General features: G+C 39.1%; 1 protein-coding gene across 5 annotated transcripts in view; it reads left to right on the top strand.

Annotated features, from left to right (window-relative positions):
• Positions 1–19,460, top strand: part of PTBP2 (polypyrimidine tract binding protein 2) — an 81,560-nt gene extending 62,100 nt beyond the window's left edge. For 2 of the 5 annotated variants that reach the window (XM_056867469.1, XM_056867473.1), the window contains exons 8-14: positions 2,092–2,287; positions 14,883–15,037; positions 16,491–16,524; positions 16,933–17,025; positions 18,111–18,327; positions 18,433–18,510; positions 18,658–19,460. In XM_056867469.1, coding sequence (XP_056723447.1) covers positions 2,092–2,287; positions 14,883–15,037; positions 16,491–16,524; positions 16,933–17,025; positions 18,111–18,327; positions 18,433–18,510; positions 18,658–18,790 — 906 coding nt within the window. In that variant the 3' untranslated portion in view covers positions 18,791–19,460. The remainder of the gene's footprint in view (positions 1–2,091; positions 2,288–14,882; positions 15,038–16,490; positions 16,525–16,932; positions 17,026–18,110; positions 18,328–18,432; positions 18,511–18,657) is intronic. The other 3 variants (XM_056867470.1, XM_056867471.1, XM_056867472.1) reach the window with 3 other exon arrangements.
• The last annotated feature ends 2,478 nt before the right edge of the window (positions 19,461–21,938 follow it).

Raw genomic sequence — 21,938 nt, forward strand, 5'->3', positions numbered from 1 at the left:
TCTGTAATATTATAATCCTGATTATTAAGAGTGAAAACCATTTGGTAATTAGGGACTCTTACAATCAGGATTAAAATAGGATTTAAAATTTTTAAACATAGTGATTGATAAAAGGGGCATTGGAAGAAAACATGTTGGATAGTTTCAACCTCTTCATTGGAACAGGGACAGAGTCTGTCAGAGAAGGGAACACCCTGATACCGTATTTTTCGCTCCATAAGACGCACTTTTTTCCTCCTCAAAAGTGAGGGAAATGTCTGTGCGTCTTATGGAGTGAATATGTGTGTTAACTGGAGCCGAATCGCCGAGAGGAAAGTGCTGGGATTCCTGTGTCTGTCCGGCGGAGCGCTGCTTCCCCCTGCTTCAGAGAGGAGGCAGCTGGGGTTCCTGTGTCTGGTCTATCCGGCGGCGCTCTGCTTCCCTCTGCTGGTCGCCTGATCTCGCCAACAGTGATTCAGTGAACTCCATTTAATTTAATTATCCAAGGTAAACCCGTTTTCCTGGCACTATCAGGGCCCCCTCCCCTCCCTCTTAAAGCCCCTTCAGCCACTTACCTTTATCCAACGGCGGGCTCCCTCGGCGCTGGTGACCTCTCCTCCCTCACCGACGTCAGCTCCCAGAGCGTGCATTCAAACCGCCCACAGGAAAGCATTACTCAATGCGATTTTCGCATTGAGCATCGCGGAAGCGCCTCTAGTGGCTATCAGGGAGACAGCCACTAGAGGCTGGATTAACCCTGCAATGTAAACATAGCAGTTTCTCTGAAACCGCTATGTTTACAGCTGCAGGTTTAAAACTAGGGGGACCTGGCACCCAGACCACTTCATTGAGCTGAAGTGGTCTGGGTGTTTTCCTCCTCTAAAAATTAGGTGCGTCTTATGATCAGGTGCGTCTTATGGAGCGAAAAATACGCTAATGTCCAGTTAATAGAGCTGGCAGTAATACATTAAATCTAGCTAAGGAGAAAGCCCTGCATAGAGCTGGAGTAACCAGTTGATATAAATATAGGGCAATTTCACCAGATTTAGGAAAGATTCCATGAAACAGAGGTGAACATGTCTTATTGGCAGCCTCATATAATAAGTGCCTCTCAGATTGAAGTAGTTTAGATCTTATAGTTAAAAAGGCCTCTGATTCAGATGCCAGTAAAAGAGCGTCTAAGGTAACATCTAAGGATTTAATTTTTGCTTCTATAAAGGAGACCCAATCTGAATCATTGGAGTCTGAAAGAAATTGAAAAAGGTAACTAGAGGGCTCTGAATGAAACAAAAGATGTAGCCAGTATTTAATGGTAGTAAGCCACATCTTAGTTATCGTCAAGTTTTGACCATATAGAGCAGCATAGGGTACACATAGGGTAAATATAGAGCAGCATAGGGTACACATGTTGGAATAGTGAGGATTTTCCTCAAAAAAGCTGAATGAGGTTGTTCTATGGACTTGTCAGCTGCCTGAATCCAGATAGGTGCACCATAAAGTAATTGGGGCCCTTATGGCCTTAAAGACCTTAAAGATGTATTGATTTCCTCTTCCAGAAATATAAAATTTGGAGATTGCTGTTATATTTACTTTAGCGGTGTTAACTTTATTCCGTTGGTGAGTCCAAGCAGCATTGTATTGGAAGTGGACCCCGGGGTATTTGAAAACTTTCACCTGTTCTAAAGAATGACCCCTGATTTTCCAGTCAAAAACCTTCCTAGAAAGACCATTATTTTGGATTTTTTATAATTTAACTCTAGGTGATTGGTCTCACAGTAATCACAACAACGTTGTAATAGGTTTTTCAGTCCCACACGAGAAGAAGGTAAAAGGGCCGCATCATCGGCATAGAGTAATAAAGGAATATGTACGGAACCTAATTTGGGAACAACACTGTATAATAGAGTAATGAAATTGGGGAGTGCTGAGAATGCGGGGAGAATCTTTAGCTCTGTCTCATGAGAGTTTGCCATGTAGGGTAGAACCAAAACATATAAGGTATGGTTATTGGAACCATTTATAAATACTTCTCAATTACAGGGAACGGGAAGAACATGCTGCATCTTCTAATCTTTCAGTTATTTGCATCTTATTATTTTCCCTTTGTTCCAGGCATTAGATGGTCAGAATATTTATAATGCTTGTTGTACTTTACGGATTGACTTTTCCAAATTGGTCAACTTGAATGTAAAGTACAATAATGATAAAAGTAGGGATTACACTCGTCCTGACCTTCCCTCTGGTGATGGCCAACCTGCTCTGGACCCAGCTATTGCAGCGGCATTTGCAAAGGAGACCTCGCTTCTAGGTATGATTGGTTTCTCTCTTGTTCTCTCTCTCTCCCTCTTTCTCCTCTTGTTCTGTCTATTAACAATACCTCCTAAACTGGTGTCAGCTGTAAATTGTAGTCATATGTTGCTGTTTTCATCCACAAGACCATTAATGACAATACTGAATAAAGTAGTCCTCAAGAGGGATTTTGTTAGTTACCACTTCTCAGTTTGTAAGTTTGGTTCTCCATAAAATGCTTTTGTCTTATGCTGTTAACTAATTCCTTACCCATGTTACTTGCATTGGTACCAGTTGTTTTAACTTTGAGTATTTGCCAGTGAAATTAAACTAATAGATCCTTTTTTGAATTTAGGTATTTTACATTCACTGGATAGCCATCCAGAGTAAAGTGATTTATTAAAATGAATGCTAATGCATTTCTTGCTTCGTGTGCCAGCTCTTTTAATATTCTTGGGTAGAGGTGATCTGACAACACAAAGTTAAGAGCAAAAGCTCAGGCTTTGCCTCAATCTTCAAAGCATTGTCTTCTATATCCATACAGTTCCCCTTTACTTCTTCTTTCTGTCTAATGTTCTCTTGAATGTTTCCTACAAGGTTTTTTTTTTTTTTTACTATGCTTTGTGTGGAAGCAGGTCAAAGAAATCAGCAGTGCCTAGACTAAAGGAAATCAAACTATTTTCTATATTCAAATTTGCATCAGATCTGTAGCTCATATCTCTGGTTTAATCTTTGTCCCTTATAGAAATACACATTTAAACTTCCCTCATTTATACCCCACTTTCCCCAGTGGTGACCCAACATGTCTTACATCATCATATTCTCCTCCATTTTATCCTCACAATAACCCTGTGAGGTAGGAGGCTGAGAGTGTGACTATGGCTCGAGGTCACCCAGCAAGCTTCCATGGCAGAATGGGGATTCAGACCTAGGTGTCACGGATCCTAGTCTACCATTCTGATTACTACACCACACTGCCTCAATCAGTGTGTTAAGTTCCTCAAGACACTCAGTGGTACTCACTCCACAGCTCATGGAGGGCCACATTCACAATTACCATAAACCAAAACAACTCCATCATATCCTTGATTACCATTATAGTTGCAACTGGCCTATCCATTCAGACTGGACTGAGGTAATACCAGTTTTTTTCCAGTAAGTGTATTTTACATGCTACTTATATATAAATACTGAGCCCCGTGGCGCAGAGTGGTAAGCTGCAGTACTGCAAAAGCTCTGCTCACGACCTGAGTTCGATCCCAACGGAAGTTGGTTTCAGGTAGCCGGCTCAAAGTTGACTCAGCCTTCCATCCTTCTGAGGTCAGTAAAATGAGTACTCAGCTTGCTGGGGGTAAAGGGAAGATGACTGGGGAAGGCACTGGCAAACCACCCCATAAACAAAGTCTGCCTAGAAAACGTCGGGATGTGACATCACCCCATGGGTCAGGAATGACCCAGTGCTTGCACAGGGGACCGTTACCTTTTAATATATAAATAAATAATGCTTACACCAAATCCAATATAGTATTTCCTGTGGGGCTTGAGTAACAGCATGGAAAAGAAATACGTTGCTAGCGCATCGAAGAGTAAATTCCTTAAAGACTTATTTTCCTGTTTCTTTTAGGGAGATTTTCAGTAATTATATGCTTTCCATTAATTTAAATTTTTTCAACAGTAATAAAGGGATCTATGCCACAGATGACAACTGCTCATACTGATTTGTTTTATCTATATTATTTTAATTCCGTCTCAATCTTGTTACACAAACGTTTTGAAACAATAGGAAGTTGTTTGCTGTAATTAAGGGACTATCCTGAGGTCATATGGGGGGTGGTGTGTTATACCAGTCCAGTCCAAAGTAGATGTTTTTGTTTTTTAGCTTTTCTTTGAACAGCATGGCCTCATGTGACATAGCAGACTGCTTCCGGAGATTCCCTAGGTTTCAAAAATAGTTTGCCATGTGGTTTAAGTGGCTCCAGTTCAAGAAACACAAGTCCAAAGTATTGTCGAAGGCTTTCACGGTCAGAGTTCATTGGTTCTTGTAGGTTATCCGGGCTGTGTAACCGTGGTCTTGGAATTTTCTTTCCTGACGTTTCGCCAGCAACTGTGGCAGGCATCTTCAGAGGATTAACACTGAAGGACAGTGTCTCTGTGTTAATCCTCTGAAGATGCCTGCCACAGTTGCTGGCGAAACGTCAGGAAAGAAAATTCCAAGACCACGGTTACACAGCCCGGATAACCTACAAGAACCAACAAGTCCAAAGCTTCCTTAAGAAAAATGACTAGTTCTTTGGATTCTCATCAATGTATTTGCTTCCTATTATTGAGCAAGGCTGCTCTTTTATTTCATTCTGATATCGGTCTCTTATTTAGACATTGGTTGCATTTTTCTATTATGTTGTCTTCATCTGCAACCTCATTTAAAGTTCAGTCAGTAGATTAGCAAGCCAATACTCTTCCTAGAAATAAATGTAAAATTTTCAGACCCTTGGAAGCCTTTTGGAGTGCATTTTTTATGGAATGTTTTGAAAAAAATAGAAATTTGTATGGGGTGGTGGTGGTTTGAAATCAACCCTAAACCTGTTTTGTTGCTTTTATCAGTATAAAATGCATCATTTATAACTAAGCATATAAAATTGTGGCAATTTGCATATTTATGGAATATAAAAGTATTAAATGCCTTTGTTTTCTAGTGCAAATACATCCAATGCTGAAAAGAGAGATGTACACTGATATACCCTATGCTATCTTTGCACTTTTTACTCATTCTGAAAGGGGGGGGAAATCATAAGATTTTTTCCAGTGTTCCCCCAAATATCCCATTTTTTCAGTTGGAAAAATTGAAGAAAGGTTTGGCGTGAGGTTAGTTTTGAGTTAGTTCTTCCCCCCCCCCCCCGCCCAGGTGTCCATCCGATACAAGGCTCCTTGTGCTTTCTACAACCATTGCACACAGAATGAATGGAAGAAGAAAAAACAGGACTGTACCTGCTGGCCCTGCTTTTGATCTTCACGTTGAAACAAAGCCCACATCTGGAGAGCTTCTACATATGAATGGGGTTCTGCATTTTGCAGGGGTTCTTTGAAGGTGTCTCCAACACACACTATCTTTTAAAGATTAGGAGCAGAGCCAGATGGTACAATCACACTCTTCTCTCTCATTCACAAGTTCATTCTACACATATGGCACACAAGAATAGGTGATGGAAACAGGGAGTTTTAAAAAGGTGGAGCCAAGAAAAAAAGAATGGAGCAAAATCTTGCATAGCAACAAAGGGCTGTTGACTATTAGCAGGAATTAAATAATAGTTGCAAAGGAGGAGAACTATGGCTGCTATTTAACATATCTGCTCTAAGATGCTAGGGAGGACCCGAAAGGGTGTATGTGTGAATTGGTCAGATATTTGGCTATAGAATTTTGATTATTTTTTGTCTTTCTTTGCAGTGTTGCATATCATGAATCATTAAAAGTTTTGCAAACATAATCCTTGAATAGTTATCTCCTCTTATTGTTATCTGCATGTTCCTGAAGTGTTGAGCATTATTTCTTCTTTTTCATTGTTTCTTCTCAGTGGGGTTTGGGGATGGGGTTCATTTTTTTTGCATCTGAGATCATGCAAACCTTGCAATTTTCTTAATCGGGCAACAGCGTGATTAATCAAAATACAATTAAATATACTTTTTGCTTTGTGCTGATGAATATTGCTTCAAGGGGAAATACAGTAAACTGTGAGTATGTCTATAGGTCATTATGCATGAAATTGAATTTTATTTATTACATTTGTCAGATAGAAGCGTGAATATGCAATGAGAAGATTTATACAAGCCCAGTACTTGTCTAATTAACTGCCAAAGTATAGATCCATACCTCCTGTGTACCTGCCTCCTGTGTGTATCTGCCCTCTTCTAACGTGCAGTAAGCCATACAAATCCAGTATTACACATGAATAACCTTTTTTGTCAAGTCTTTAAGGCCTCCAAGGTATGTATAGCCTAGTGCTCTTTCTGGACCTTTCTGGGTGTCCAAGATTAGAAAATGAAATTTTAACAGATTATCTTCACCCAGACACATTCATATGCTCTGTTCTCCATCTCGTTAAGTTGCAGCCATCAGTCTGAGACTGTAGATTGAGCATCGTTTTTAATGAGCACTTATCTTTCATAGAAGAAACTCATCAACAAACCGAATGGTTTGCTTTCAGATCTGTTGTCAGCAATAGCTCTTGATTCCTTCTAATGACACACATTTTGTACTTATGAAACAAAATTACATGAGGAAAATTTCTCTGTGTGGAAGCTTACTAGCTCTTTCATTTTAAGAGCAATAACATTATGAAGGTGACATAATTTATCCCTGGGAGGCATTTAAAAGTTGGCAAATTCAATACTAATTATCAAATGAAGTCATTCCATGGTGCACTTGGATATTTTGATCATAGCAGATCCTTTCGGTGTTTTATGTAAGTACACCAGTCCTTGTCAGTCTACTGTGCTAGTCCTTATCACAAGTAATTCCTTACTATAAGGAAAAACCTGTGTTAAATTTATGTAGTAGGAAGATCTTGTGATGTGAGTTTGCAGAAGAGGGAGACCATGAGGAAAGAAGAAATGCATCTGGGAGGGAAAAAGCATTGGGAGAACAAATACATTGTTATGTTTTGCCAGAAAGACAACAAATCTGATGCTAGATGAGTGTCCAGGCTTTGTAGAGCTGGGGCACCATGATGACTGAGAAGGCACTGCTCGTTTTCAGTCAGTATCCTGGAAGGTTGAGTGTGGTGTAACTTCAGATTGTGTGGAGAAGCAAATCTCCACATTGGACACTGTGCTCTGCTCCACAGTGCAGTTTTTTGTATCTGTAGATCTCGCCTAACTTCAATACGGAAATTAACTAGGCATGGTTTTTCAGTCAACTGGTTTGTGGAAAGCTCAAGTGGCCCATACTACTGAGACTGCACATAGAGCAATATTTGCCACCCTGAGATACTTTTTCACAAAACGGAGCTCACATATTCCTTATGTGATCAAAGTCTTCCAGGGTAAGGTACCGTATATACTCGTGTATAAGCAGAGTTTTTCAGCACATTTTTTTATGCTGAAAAAGCCCCCCTCGGCTTATACTCAAGTGAGGGTCCCACTTACCTGTTCTCCGGTGCAGTGGTCTCCCGCTCATCTGCGGGCGCCTGCAGCCTCTGTAGGTGGTCCGATGACTGCTGATATCTTCCGCGCATGCACCGCGCGCCTGCCTCAAAGGTGGGGGGGGAAGCGAGGGGGCGCGGGAGGGTCCCTCGTGGGGGGCGGACTGGCGGGCCCCCCCTCAGTGAGGGCGGCTGGGAGGGGGGGCTTCGGCGGTTATGGGGCGGGGAAGCAGTGTGGGGGGAGGAGTGCCTCTGACCCCCTCCTCCTCCTCAGAGAGTTCCGGCGGCCGCCGCCGCTGAGGGGAAAAAAAGACGGAGCGGCGAGGATGGAGGAGGAGGAGGGGGCAGAATGGAGGCGCCCGACGCTGAGGGGGAGCGCTCGCACAGCGTAGGATTGAGCAAAGGTTTTTGTACTTTTAAAGTTATTGTTTATTCAAAACTTAAAGTTATTCAAAACCTTTTAACCTACTGATGCCTCAATTAATGTAATTTTATTGGTATCTATTTTTATTTTGAAATTTACCAGTAGCTGCTGCATTTCCCACCTAGGCTTATACTCGAGTCAATAAGCTTTCCCAGTTTTTTGTGGTAAAATTAGGTGCCTCGGCCTATATTCGGGTCGGCTTATACTCAAGTATATACGGTAATTCCACAACTAACGTATGGGTTACAGCTATTTTTATGTAAAGATTTCCGTTCCTAGGAGGTAATACAAACTCAGTTTCTTAGCTCCATATTTGGAGTCCCACGCTGTGTTCCCAATGCCCTTTTTAGATTAGAGTCAGGAATGATACCACATAAAGCACAAGGTTGGTTAAATTAAATTTTAACCCTTCTGGATTAACTTAATTAATTATTTCAGATAATGTCTGATAATGCTGAGTGAGAGTTGTTGAGGAGAAACTACATTTTTGTGGGTTTACCCCCCCCCCCGTTCCTATGCCATAGAATCATCTTGGATTGATGGGAACTAAAGCTATAATTAAACAGTGAACCTGGGTACAGCCCTTCAAGTAAACAGAGCACAGGCATAGTTTTATCTGGTGGTAGGGAACCATAGTAAAAACTTTACTCCAGCAGACTGTCTCCGTTTTAGAACTCCCTAAATACCAAAGAGCCTTCACCTTGGCCAGTTTTAATGCGTTAGCCGCAGCTCTTTTGAAAGGGAGATATCCCTGACTTTCAATGTGTTTGCGCTGCCAATTGGACATGGTTGAAACAGTTGATCGTATGTTGTTGTATTATCCTCTGTATAGAGACATTCAGCCTCTACATTACTCCAATCTTATCAGATTTTCCAGGCAGACCTGATGAATTTTGTATTTCCCTCCTCCTCTCAGATTCTTCTAAAGGATACCACCTTGGCTGATCTGTGATCATAACAAATAAAGATTGATTAATTGACTTTGGTGATTCTAAGGAAGGTGTTAAAAACTGCTTACTTTATTTACAGTAAAGCAGGGGTCCCCAACCTTTTTGACCCTGTGGACACCTTTGGAATTCTGACAGCGTGACAGGCACAGCTACAAAATAGCTGCCACAAAATGGTTGCTTCAGGAGGTAGAGGCATTCTCAAAATGGCTGCCACAGTTTACCTTCAGTCACACAAGGAAGAGGATTGTGCTGTGGTGGCAGCTGCAGCCAAAGCAACATTTTAAAAAATTTGCACAGCCAGTCAAATCTTCAGTGGCCATGCTCGCTTCAGCAGCACATATGCTAAATCTCAAGTGGCCAATCCAAAGCCTTGCTGGGCAAAACCCCACCTGGCCCCACCCACTTTCTAAAAACATTTGGCAGGCACCAGGAAAAGTGTTGGAGGGCACCATGGCACCCACGGGCACCATGTTGGGGACCTCTGCAGTAAAGCATAGAATAGACTCACTAGGATTGGTTGAGTTCAGCTTCAGTAGATAGCTAAAGACTATTTTTGAACAAGTAACAAGTGAAATTAGATGACTGCTTTGCTGAATACCTTAATCATGCCCCCTGTCTCTTTGCATTAATGGGCTAATTCTGATTGATATCAAAGCTTTCTCTGATGGTTCCAAGGTAGGAACCGTCTTTGACTGGTGGGATAGCTCCTCTTGGTTTGCTGACAGGACCTTACGCAGAAATGATTTTAAGCAACTGCAAGGGAGATCTGCCCAGTGGTGTCTTGCTTGGCTTCCACGATAGTTTCCCTCTCCCAGGAGGCAGGAATCATCAAGATCTCCAAGACATCCGGCTAACTGGTTAAGGCCCTAGGGCCAGTCTCCTCTCTCTCTATGGCAAGGAAAGCTTCAATGCTTAGTATACAGTGCAAAGTATACAGTGACAAAGAGTCCAACAAGAGCATGGAGTAGATGACCGCGTAAACAGATGGAGGAGGGAGGATGACACAAGGATCCATGCAGTTGAAGAGCAGCTAAGCACTAGCAACTGTGTCAGTCACCGCACCAAGTCATTCCTCAAGTGATGTGTTGATGCATACACTCTTGGTGCAGTGCCAAAGTCAGAGCAGCTGTGTTTTGCTTCTCTCTTTGTCTTCCCAAGAAGCCAGTATCAAGCCTCTCTTCCTCTCTTCTTTATCTTAATTTCCCTTCTCCTTTCCACAGTGGTGAAGGAAAAATGGAAGACTTACACTCATGACTTATATTCATACTGCATTGGCCCAAGAGACCATAATTGTGGAACCGACATCCCAGCCAACATGACTACTGCTAAACCAGTCAGAGGCCAGTACTGCACCCTCATCCAGAAGAGCTAAGCCTCAGAATCTGGAAGATGAGCAACAACACTAATCAATCTAGTCTATTCAGACATTGCAACCACTCTGCTATTAGCTGGTAGACTTTCCACCAACTGGATCTGTGATGATAGTTTCAGAGGGTAGCCATATTGGTTTCCAGTAGAAGTGCTAGATTTGAATCCAGCAGCACCTTAGAGATCAAAAAGATTTTCAGGATATACATTTTGGGGGTATAAGCTACATGCCTCCAGTCACACACCAGTAAACACACCAAACAGTCCATTGTCTACAGCCATGCTCTGCACTACTGCCATATCTGTTCTGACTCTTCTGACAGACAACACCTGTGAGATCTACAACAGACATTTTTTGAGTTATACTACCTGTCTAAAGTAGTAAGGAAACAGATCAACAAAGCCAGAATGATTCCAAGGGCTAACTGCTACAAGATAGGCTTAAACAAAACTACAGCAGAACACCACTGGTGGTTACACACAGCTCTCAGCTCAAACTAGTTCAGTGCATCATTAACGACTTATAACCTATGCTGGACAATGATACTCCTCTCTCACAGGCATAGGGAGACAAGGCTTTTCCTGCCTACAGTCTGTTAACCTTAAATAATGTTTCAACCAGAATAATGCAGTTCCTAACAAGAACTCTCAGATCAGGGCCTGCAATAAACCAAGATGGCAATTCTGTGCTTATATTCACTCTGAAAAAAACAATCACCAACCCTAATGATACCAGCCATACCATGTCAGGTTCATTCCCTTTTTCATCTTCCAATATTATATATGCCATCAGGTGCAGTAATACTTTTCCACTCTCTACATCGGACAAATTGGTCAATGCCTATGCAAAAGAATAAAAGGGCATAAATCTGACATTAAAAATCACAACACTCAAAAACAAATGGAGAGAGCCTTTTAATATTCCAGGACATTCCATTGTTGATCTAAAAGTGGCAGTCCTCAAACAGATAAGCTTCTCTTACAATATGAGATTGCTGAACTTGAGTTCATTGACAAATTCAGAACAATGGACACCCCCCCCCCAAGTTCTGAATAGGGACATAGGATTCTTATCTCACTACAACTAGTAATTTTCTGCCCTCAAGCATTTCTCTCCTGCTCTAATCAAGCTGATTACATTTTGCATTTTACCTTTGCATCCTGACTCCTTTCTTCACAATACTTTTTTCCACCTTCTGACTGAGATATACTGAGGGATCTCCATACATACTTGTATCTGATGAAGAGAGTTTTGACTCCCTGAAAGTCTTGTTGGTCTCTTATGTGCTACGGGACCCATAATGCTGTATGGCAATTCTTCACATCCTAGTGCTACTCAAAAAATGTTAAACCTGCAGACAAAGAAGAAGAGTTGGTTTTTATACCACACTTTTCTCTACCTTAAGGAGTCCCAAGGCAGTTTATAATCACCTTCCCTCCCCCCCCCCCCGCCACAACAGGCACCTTGTAAATGGGGCTGAGAAAGTTCTGAGAGAACTGTGACTGGCTCAAGGCCACCCAGCAGGCTTCATGTGGAGAAGTGGAGAACCAACCCCGTTCTCCAGATTAGAATCCACTGCTCTTAACCACTACACCACCCTGGCTCTCATACAACCACACAAAGCCCTTCATGTTCCTTTTAAACCTCCTTGAAGATAATTGAGTATTGGATAAAATTTTATTGTAAAGCTTAAACATTTAAGTAACACTGACAATAACTGTGCCTACAATAGCTAATTGAGCTAGATATATATGGGAGCGTCTGCAGAGTTTTTGTATGATGTATATAAGAGAAACACCTCTAATTTGCCTTTTTCAAAGTTGCATGTAGTTCTATATATCATCATTCATTTGAGTTTAATGGTCAACTTGTATTGTTGCTTTATTTCACAAGACTGTAAATATTTAAAGATTGTAAGGGAAGACTGAGAACTGCCAAGCACCAGTCTGGGGACAAAATCGCCCTCCTAACATATTTAAATCTTACCATTTTTTGTGTGTGTGTGACTCCTAAAACCCGAATGCTGTGGATAAAAGATGTGGCAGGTTATCTTAATCAACATTGCAGAAGTTAATGTGAACATGTGCATGTTAAACACTTTGGAGACAAAAACAAATACAGTTTGCAGCAGGATTGTAGTCTTTCTGGATCCCTAGTTTGTCCCTCAAGTTTTCAAGAACAGAGATTCAAAAAATGGTGATACAGTAGTTTCTCTATAAAAAGTGTGACCTTACTTTCAGGATAGAATTTCTTTTGATTAAAAAGAATCAGCGACTGCTGGTTTCTCATCTTTTTCCGAAGAGAGAGAGCACTTCCAGTGTGACCTACATGGCCAACTTAGCTTTATATTCGCACCTACACACTGGGGGAGATTTTTTAAGATCTATCATTATGTGCTAAAATAATCCTGGAAAATCACACTTTAGCTACTGTATGAGAATGGCAAGTTGCTTCAAAACAAAGGATCATTTTACATCCTAAATCACCTAATCCCCTGTTAAATGCCTTGGTAAACTCACAGCGAATGTCTAATTTTTTCCCCAGACTAACTCAGCCTTCATTACTATTCACAATTAAGTAATGGTGTTTTTTTTTTTAAAAAAACTTATATATTCCACTATGGTTGCAGTGATGCTAAAAAGGAACACTTGGAAAAAAACTACCTTTTAAGATGCCCCTTTTCAGCACCCTGCTGTTTTTCAAACATACTGACTAGTTGGTAAAGGACACACACACACAAAAATAAAAATAAAAACCCAACCCTGGGTACAGCCTCACATTAAAGACACATCAATGTATTGTGCCTTGAGCATTTTTGAGGCAGAGCCCTATTTTAGCACCCCCAGTTATTTGTCTTTTTTATATAAGGCATTCATGGGAAACTGGTAGAGGCTTCTGAGGTTAAAAATAACTGTCCTTATTCAGTACCTTACTGATTACAGTTGATAGGCACTAAAATAATACAAACATGTCAACTTGGCAACAGTGTTATAGAATGTGAAAGTGACTAATTTCTACTTTTCCTGGTGTAACATTTAAGAAATGAGCTAGTTCCATCTAAAAGTGGCTGAAGCCCTGACCTGGATGGCCCAAGCTAGCCTGATCTCAGAAGCTAAGCAGGGTCGACCCTGGCAAGTCTTTGGATGGGAGACCTCCAAGGAATACCAGGGTCGTGACGAGACAGGCAATGAGAAGTCACCTCTGAACACCTCTTGCCTTGAAAACCCCACCAGGGTCGCCATCTTGAGGGGTGGGGGAGGTGGCTGAAGCTCTTCTTGTAATGATGTGTGTTCTGTGATCTGCACATCTTTCCTGCTCCTGGTCTTGTTTTTCTTGCCCTGAAGTCTGCAGACACAAAATATACATTTAATCAAAAAAAGTCACTCCAGAGGTAGAAAACTATCTTTCTTGCATAAAGCTTTGCCACCATCATAAACCAATACTCCATCTCGTGGAGAGGTTTGAATACTTAAGAAGAATGCTGATAACATGCTGATCTCAACAGATTGGAGAAGGGGGCGATAACAATGCAACTAATTTTGCAAAGAAAGACTTGTACCATAAAATCCCTGGCACAGTTCCTAAATTCTTTGGATTCTACACTACCACTTGGTATTCATGTTTAAAAATAGGTTGAGGTCTTGTCTACACAGATGCCCCCCCCCCAAAGTGTTGGAATAGATTTATCACTTTAGATAAAGTGACATTTTGAATGTCTCCTGCACAGGTATAAATTTTGCAGAGTAAGGAGCAGGCTAAGGTACAATCTCTCTCGCTTAGTGTTATTTTGCCATTGGAGACTTTGAAAAAGCTTAATTGTATGTATTTAAAATACTTGCATCACATCTCATAGCAGACATTGTTGAGGCAGCTAGATATAGACAGTACATCCCCTCCTTACAGTGCAATCCTAAGAACACCTTTCTGGGAGTCAGTTCCATTGAGTAGACCTGTGTAGCATCCTTAGTATACCTGTTTGGGATTGCATTGTTATTTACTCAGTTTATCCTGATCTGTGTTTAGGGGAATGAAATAAAGTAGCAAAAAGAAATAGCTTGGTAGGTAGCTCTATAAAGACTTCTTAAGCAATTGTAAAAATCCTAAATCCTAACATGTTTTGAGTAATCGTCATACCTAGAAAGTGAAACTAGAAATATCTGTAATTTAACTAACTCAGATGTGTAAAGTATTCCAGTCCAGTGTAAAGCATTCAGATACACAGAAAGAAATCCAAGACATTTGTAAGCAGTAATATTAGTACCTGTATGCACACTGCACTGATCTATAAGTTCTTTTTTCTAAGAACCCTTAAAAACTATGCAAAGCAGGGAGAAGAGAAGTAGATTACATATCAGAATTAAGGCAACAGTTGTTTTTGGAGGAAGGGTTGGAAGTGAGTAGCAACATTGCTTGTATTATTTTGTGGGAAGAACTCTGCACAGGGGAACAAGAAGGCTGAAAGAACCCCGAGATGGTGCTTCAGAGAGCAAAGGTCATAGATGATGCAGTAAAAAATGAACGCTGAAGGACGAGGTCAGATGATTGAGTTTGTCAGCATCATAGCAGCAAATATGAAAATGGTCAAGTTTGATTGGAAGTTTAAGGCTTCCATTCAGGGAAAGCAAGCAAGCTGGATTCCATGAACAGCGGAGCAAACTCAACATAGCGGTTCTAAATTAGATTACATTGGAACGACTTGTGTGTGTTTCGTAAAATATGCTTTATTTTAAAATTAGGGCTTCCTGTTGCAGCTGTTCCAGGAGCGCTGAGTCCATTGGGTATTCCAAATGCTGCTGCCGCAGCAGCGGCAGCAGCCGCTGGCCGTGTTGGTATGCCTGGAGTCTCAGCTGGTGGCAATACAGTCCTCCTGGTTAGCAACTTAAATGAAGAGGTCAGTGAACCTATTAGTTTCATTCTTCTTCCTCTCCTTTCTCCTTCATTTGTGAACTTTAAAAATGCTGTTTTGTTTTGAGCTTGCTTCCACTTCATTCTTTATTAAGATCAGTTTACAATTTTATTTTATTTTTGCTTCTCCAGATTGTTTTTCAACTAGATTCTAGTTAATGGTTTCTATTATAGTTCAATACTTTTGTTTTCCTAGGTAGCCAGCACCTTTTAAAATATCCTTTGCTAATCGGCTACCTATTTTTCCTAAGAAAAATATGGTAAATATTGCATGTTTTGGATGTCTTTTAGTTTATTTTTTATAAGTACCGATGTGCTCCATGTTGTAAATTAGATTTTAAGCAAACTGCTGCTTTGTTCTTTGTTTCTGTTAATTATTTGCTTGTTCATTTCATGCTTACATGTCACTGCATTTTGTAGTATTCATGTATGTGAACAACTCTAACACATTTTTCTTTGAAGGTTCTCCCAAAGATCTTGACACGACACTCTTCAGTCTCTCTTAGTAATTTATTTTCCTTTGCAGTTGCTATTCATTTGTCTCCCAAAAAATTCTCCACTTTAATACTTCCTTAACTCTGAAATCTAAAAGATTTTGTTTAGTTTTGCATTTTATTGTCTTGTACCTTTTACTTTGACTTGCTGTGAAAGCTGGTATGAAATGTTGGATAGTTTGTATCAGTTTGTCTACTTTGAATATATGTTACATTTTTATTGGCCTCTGTTTTTAATATCAACCATTATACTTCTATCATTCGGTACTATTTTTATCATTCATAGTCTTGCATGTTAAAATGCTTGGATCAGAGTGCCATTTTTTTAAAGACTTGCCTGCATTTCATAACCAGCCATGCTTATGCAGTTAAAGTTCAGATTTTTTTTCAACGTTTCTATTGCATGCCTTTTTTTTCATGTACAGATGAAATGTAATGTACTGTTTGATATGGATGTACTTTACCCATATTTTGTCTTGGGTGACTACATTTTACTCAGTTTTTCTTGTACAGTACATAAACCAACCATTTTCTGACCAAATTCCTGCATTTCCTATGTACTGACCTATATTTTATTTTTTTTGTTCCCCCACTTCCTTATTTTTCTTCTGCATTGCTGTTTTCCCTTCCCCATTTCATCCTTCTCCCTTTGTGCTCACCTACCCTTTCCCTGTCTCTTCCCAAATTCCCACACCCTTCCCTGTCCTATCCTTTGCATACCTTGTCTACATCCCCTGTCTCCATTCCCTATGTTCATGCTTCTGTGCTTGAACAAAATGTTCCTCGGACCAACTTGCCCCAATTAACCGCCTTGAACCATGATCCATGACCACCTCACCATTCTGCGGGAACCACCCTTCGTTATGGATGATCTGTTCATCTCCGCTCTTCCTCGACTCTTCTCTCTTCTTGTCTTATGCTGCTTGCTCTTCTCTCCTTCTAAAGATGGTTACGCCCCAAAGTCTGTTTACCCTCTTCGGTATGTTATCGTTAGCACTATACTTTTATTATTGGTTTAATTATTTGTTTCACCTTAATTCTTATTTGTAGCTAGCACTTTGTCTTAAAGTTGAATAGTAAATCTTTTGCTACTTTTCTTTTGCTGTTTTAAAAACTTTCCATAGACACAAGATTTTCTTTTAATGCATGTTTTTTATTTTTGCATGATCTTTAATTTAATATCATTCACATAGCTTTGAGGGTTTATCAAAAATGTCTTCCTTTTTTCAAAATTCACCTATTCAAAATCTTGTTCTTCTTTATTCATTTGTGTGAATGTTGTGAGAAGTGAGAGAAATGTCCGAATGTTTCATTGGTCTGTAGATATGTGCTGTTTAGCGATCCTTAAAATGTTGTTTTTTTGGATTGCTTCTCTGATTCCAAAAAGGTGTTTATGGGGATGTACAGCGTGTGAAGATTTTATACAATAAGAAAGACAGTGCTCTTATTCAGATGGCCGATGGAAATCAGTCACAGCTAGGTGAGATTATTTTTTCTCTATGTGCTACTGAAATGCTTAGTGTCCTTGTGGCTGGACTGTGTTTGTATTAAAGTGTTTTTCTTCTGTTTTTTTCTAAAATATGAGACTTTGGAGTGAGATTTCTGTGAGGGGACTTAGTTACTCATTAATCCACTTGATATTCTGAATTGAAAATTGTTCTGCTGGAGAACAATGCCAAGACCAAACCCATCTTTTAAGTGCGTGCAAGCACTTCGGCATGTGCACTTCTTTTATCGTGGCTGTTCTGTTGTTTTCCAAGTTACAGCTCCTTTCCATGATATTAGAAATCTGTTTTAAGTTTCCTCACTTTGAAGTATGTAGTTACGTAGTGGTGGGCAGGGGGAGAGATTCTTATAGGGAAGGTTCAAAGGCTATGTTGAACATACTTTACTGTATAGTCCTTTTGAATACCACCTCATGGCCAGAATCCAAAGAGCACATAAAGGGCTTCCATATTCACACTGAGAGATGGAGGGTTGGGTTTTGTTTTTGGTTTTTTGCAATTTATCTCCCTTTCCTATTCCAGTCCTTCATGTTGCATCAAACACTGCTGACTCAGCAGTAGTGGATCTTAGAGAGGGGGCTCAAGGGACCACAAAGTCTTGGTGTACTTGCACTACTTTTATCACAGACACTTTGAATCTTGGTCCATCTTTTAAACTCAATATTTCTGAATAAAATAAAAGCCTATAAAAATCTCTTTGCATTATTATGTTATATTATTAACCAATAATGACTTACTAGAAAACAGACTTAAGCTTTATGATTCACAGTGTATGTAAAGTATCGTCTTAATGCATTAAATAAGTAATGCCTCTTGAAAACATTCAGGGTAAAATACTGTTTGTTTGCTTTGCTGGATACATTACAATATGAACAGAGTTTTTAAATTAGCTCTTGATAAACTTGGTAATGAAAAGATTTCTAGTCTGCAGTATTAATTTAACAAAGAATATGTCATTAAACTGCTTGTTTTTTTAACACTGACCATATTAGAAATTTTAACACTGAATTTAATAGAAAATCTGAAATGAATAATTTAGTAATCTTGTTTTGTTTTCCAGCCATGAGTCATCTTAATGGGCAGAAAATGTATGGAAAGATTATTCGTGTTACTCTTTCTAAACATCAGACAGTACAGTTACCTCGAGAAGGACTTGATGACCAAGGGCTAACTAAAGATTTTGGCAATTCACCTCTTCATCGTTTCAAGAAACCTGGCTCAAAAAATTTTCAGAATATCTTTCCTCCATCTGCAACTCTTCACTTATCTAATATTCCGTAAGTGATAGCTAACAAATTACCTGAAGGGTTTGCATAAGATTTAAATACTAGTTTCTAATCTGTTTCTCTCTCTCCCCCCCTCCCACCCATTCTTTTGTCTAGACCATCAGTGTCAGAAGATGACCTGCGTACACTGTTTGCTAATACTGGCGGCACTGTGAAAGCATTTAAATTTTTTCAGTAAGCACATTTTCTTTGGAAGTTAATTTAAGAGAATAGTTTCATATCTTGCTTAAAATAAGAAAATGACCATCGCTGGTAAGAAAGAGCCTTATGTTGCTACTTTCTAGTACTGTTTCGGTGTCTAATTTTATTGCTTTGTTCCAGAAGAGATCACAAGATGGCTCTTCTTCAGATGTCAACAGTAGAAGAAGCTATCCAGGCTTTGATTGATCTGCATAATTACAATCTTGGAGAAAATCATCATCTGAGAGTTTCTTTTTCCAAATCAACCATTTGAAGCTAAAAAGATCAAAATGATAAGGTTGTATCACGTTGTTTAGTGTTGTCATCTATGGCTGTTCAGGAAAGCGGGGACCAGAGATGGACATCTGTTTTTCATGCTGTTACCATTCCTTGATTGTTTATGTATAAAAAGAAAACAAAAAAGGATTTATATGGAAGAAGTAGTGGTATTACCTGCTGGTTTTGCATATGTTTATGAAACCATTTTGTTCATAAGGGATTCCAAGGTGATCCCATAGTTTTTCAACTTAGTTAACATACGTGCCTTAAAAAAGGAAAACCTAGAGTTGCTAGAGTTGCATTTACTAGTTAAAAATTTGGTTGTCTGGGGCACATTGTTACATGGGAATTAGTGGGTACAATCCAGTTAGTGTTAGGTGTGCCTCCATCCCATTGAAATCCGTAGCATTAAAGCATTTATGTTCACTATTGATTTCAGAGGGACCTTGTTACACCTAACCTTTGTGGATTTATGCCGAATGTATATTAGGCAGGAGTGTGTAAAAAGGGTTAAGCTTTGTTTCTCCTGCTTGGAATTGATTGGCTTTATGTGAGTCATATTTTTTTTATATATATGTTGCATTACTTCATGAAAAATGCAACTCATTTGACTTGTGCTAATCCTCCCCCTTTTTTAAAAAAATAAATAAAAATGGCCTTGTATAGTTCAGTTAAGAATATAGATATTAGTCAGAATTAACAAGGTGCAGATAATTAATTTTGTTAAATGACAGGAAGCTGATTCTTATTTTTGTTTTACTCATTTGTTCTTACAGCTTTGAGCCTTCTGTGGGAAAAGCATTGTAAAGTCTTAACCTTTTTGTACACACACTTTGGGGGCGTATCATATAAATGTTGGCACTAAGTAATGTCTTGTTTGTGGCTGAATATTTTTTGTAGATGTTTTTGAAGTTGACATGACTTACGTGCATTTAAATATATATTGCCATTTTTAGTTAGTAATTGCGATTTGAAATATGGTTGTGGATTTCTGAGCATGTGCAGACTGGTCTAGCTAGTTCAGGAGTTGGTGCATGTATTTCAAGGATGAAGAAAGTGTATTGCAAACTTTTGCAGAAAGATTAATAATTTTTGTGACAGTTTTCTTTGGATAAAAAACAAAAACAAAACTGACAACCAGGTGGGACCAAAGTTTATGTGCCTTTAGTCTTAATTTACCTTGCATTGTAATATTCAGTTTTAATAAATCTCTTCAAAATATTTTGTATCTAGAAATGGATCTGAATTTACTATAAACATGGCTCAGAATCTACAGGAACAAATTAATTTGAAAACAGTTCCTCTGTCAGTCTGAACTGTTGTCTTGATTCTGTTTGAATGACCAATACTTTTTGCAATTGATGTACTTAGTTTCAAGTCATAGATCTGTTATCTATGTAGAAAAAGGTCATGTATATTTTCTATTAGTTGAGTTTTTACATCTTTAGAAATGTAAAATTTCAGTATAGTTTGAAAGCGGCACAATTAAAAATTAATTTTCTAACAAAGTTGGGAGGTTTGATGGTTGTTTAATTTCTTCCTATGTGTACGCTGCTTGCCTCTGTAGCATGCTCAATAAACACTTCTGTAGCTCTGTATTCACCACTTCTGTCTTTCTCTGCTGCCTCTTCTCTCTTCTCTTCTTTGTTTTCCACTCCCACTGTGCTTCTGAATTCATGTTTATTCTCTTCAGGGTGGGAAAAGCATAATAATCTGATTTTATAATTGTCTGGCTTTATACCATATCAAAATCAAATGCTGTGGAAAACATAGCAACTCTTATTGTCTGTGTACTTAATATGTGCTTTGCTGAAGCACTGATATAAATCAATATTAAACATTTCCCACCCTGTTATAACCTATGGTTTTAAAGACATAACTTTTATTGTAGCTTGTAAATTCTATCTTTTCTGTTTTTCAAATCGATTTATGCACTAATTGACTTTCAGGTTTGCCATGCTTTTGCTGCAGTTTCATCTTCCATTTTCTATGTCTGCTAAAAAATTTCCACTAATCATAAGATACATTCATGGGTTGAAAAACTAAAATAGCCAACTCACTCAAATAGAAATGCTGTATTCTGGATTGGGGAGAGGGAGGGAAAGGGAAGAAGGTGGCATTTTCTACTCCTTAAATGCACCAAAGGTGCTAAGAACATTACTTGGATAGTTTGTAGATATTACAAACATTTTATACAATTTTTCTCTAAATAAATGAAGGCAATTTCCTCTGGGGGCTCAAACTGTAATTGGTTCTATGTGTTTACCAAGAGCAAAAAAAAAAATTTCTGTACATTTTAGGAAATTATATTTAACTTTGGCTGAACAGTTTAATAGTGCCGAATGACTTTGACTTTTGATGTCTATTCTTTAGCCTGACTGGGTTTCAGTCTTAACACACAATTATATACGATTGAGACGTATTGATTTCAATAGGGCCTAACTGATTCTACAAGCTGGCTTGCAGCCAATATCCATATATTGATCATCTGTTTAAAAGTCACCACTTAACTTGGCCCTTAATGTTTTGAATCCATATACACTGTTAATAGTCTGCACTTAGTGAACTTCTAATGTATGGTTGGGTTTGGGGATTTTTCTTAAAGATGGTATCCAATACTTGTAAACTTAGCTGTGTGACAACATGCAGTCAGCAATCTGTACAGGAGCATCTGGTCCTATTTGCTAACTCAGTTCTTAGCATACACATCCAAAGAAACAAACTGGAAAACACAGCCAGAAAAATTATCAGTGCTGAAGGCAATGTCCTTCTAACAGTTTTTCCATACTAGTAGACAAGCTGCTTTTATAAACATTTAACCATAGCTGCTGTTAGAGGGGGGAAACCAAAAATCCCCATGTGCATGGGTGAGCCACCCAACAGAAAATGGGGCTCTTAATTTAGCAGGCAAATTACAACTTATTCTGTAACTATTGTCATTGCATAGCTGTTTCCCTCAAAAACCGGAAACTTGATAGACCCTCCAAAATCTTAATGATAGACTTGTGAGAATTGAAAGCAGAGAATTTGGGGATCGTTTTACATGGCCTCTCTATTCCCGACTCTAGCATTTTGAAATCTTATGCTGGAATTTTTTTACACTATTTTGAAACATAATATTTTAAACTTTATTAAGGTTTAGT

The sequence above is a fragment of the Euleptes europaea genome, chromosome 2 (assembly GCF_029931775.1).
Source record: "Euleptes europaea isolate rEulEur1 chromosome 2, rEulEur1.hap1, whole genome shotgun sequence".
Classification (NCBI taxonomy): domain Eukaryota; kingdom Metazoa; phylum Chordata; class Lepidosauria; order Squamata; family Sphaerodactylidae; genus Euleptes; species Euleptes europaea.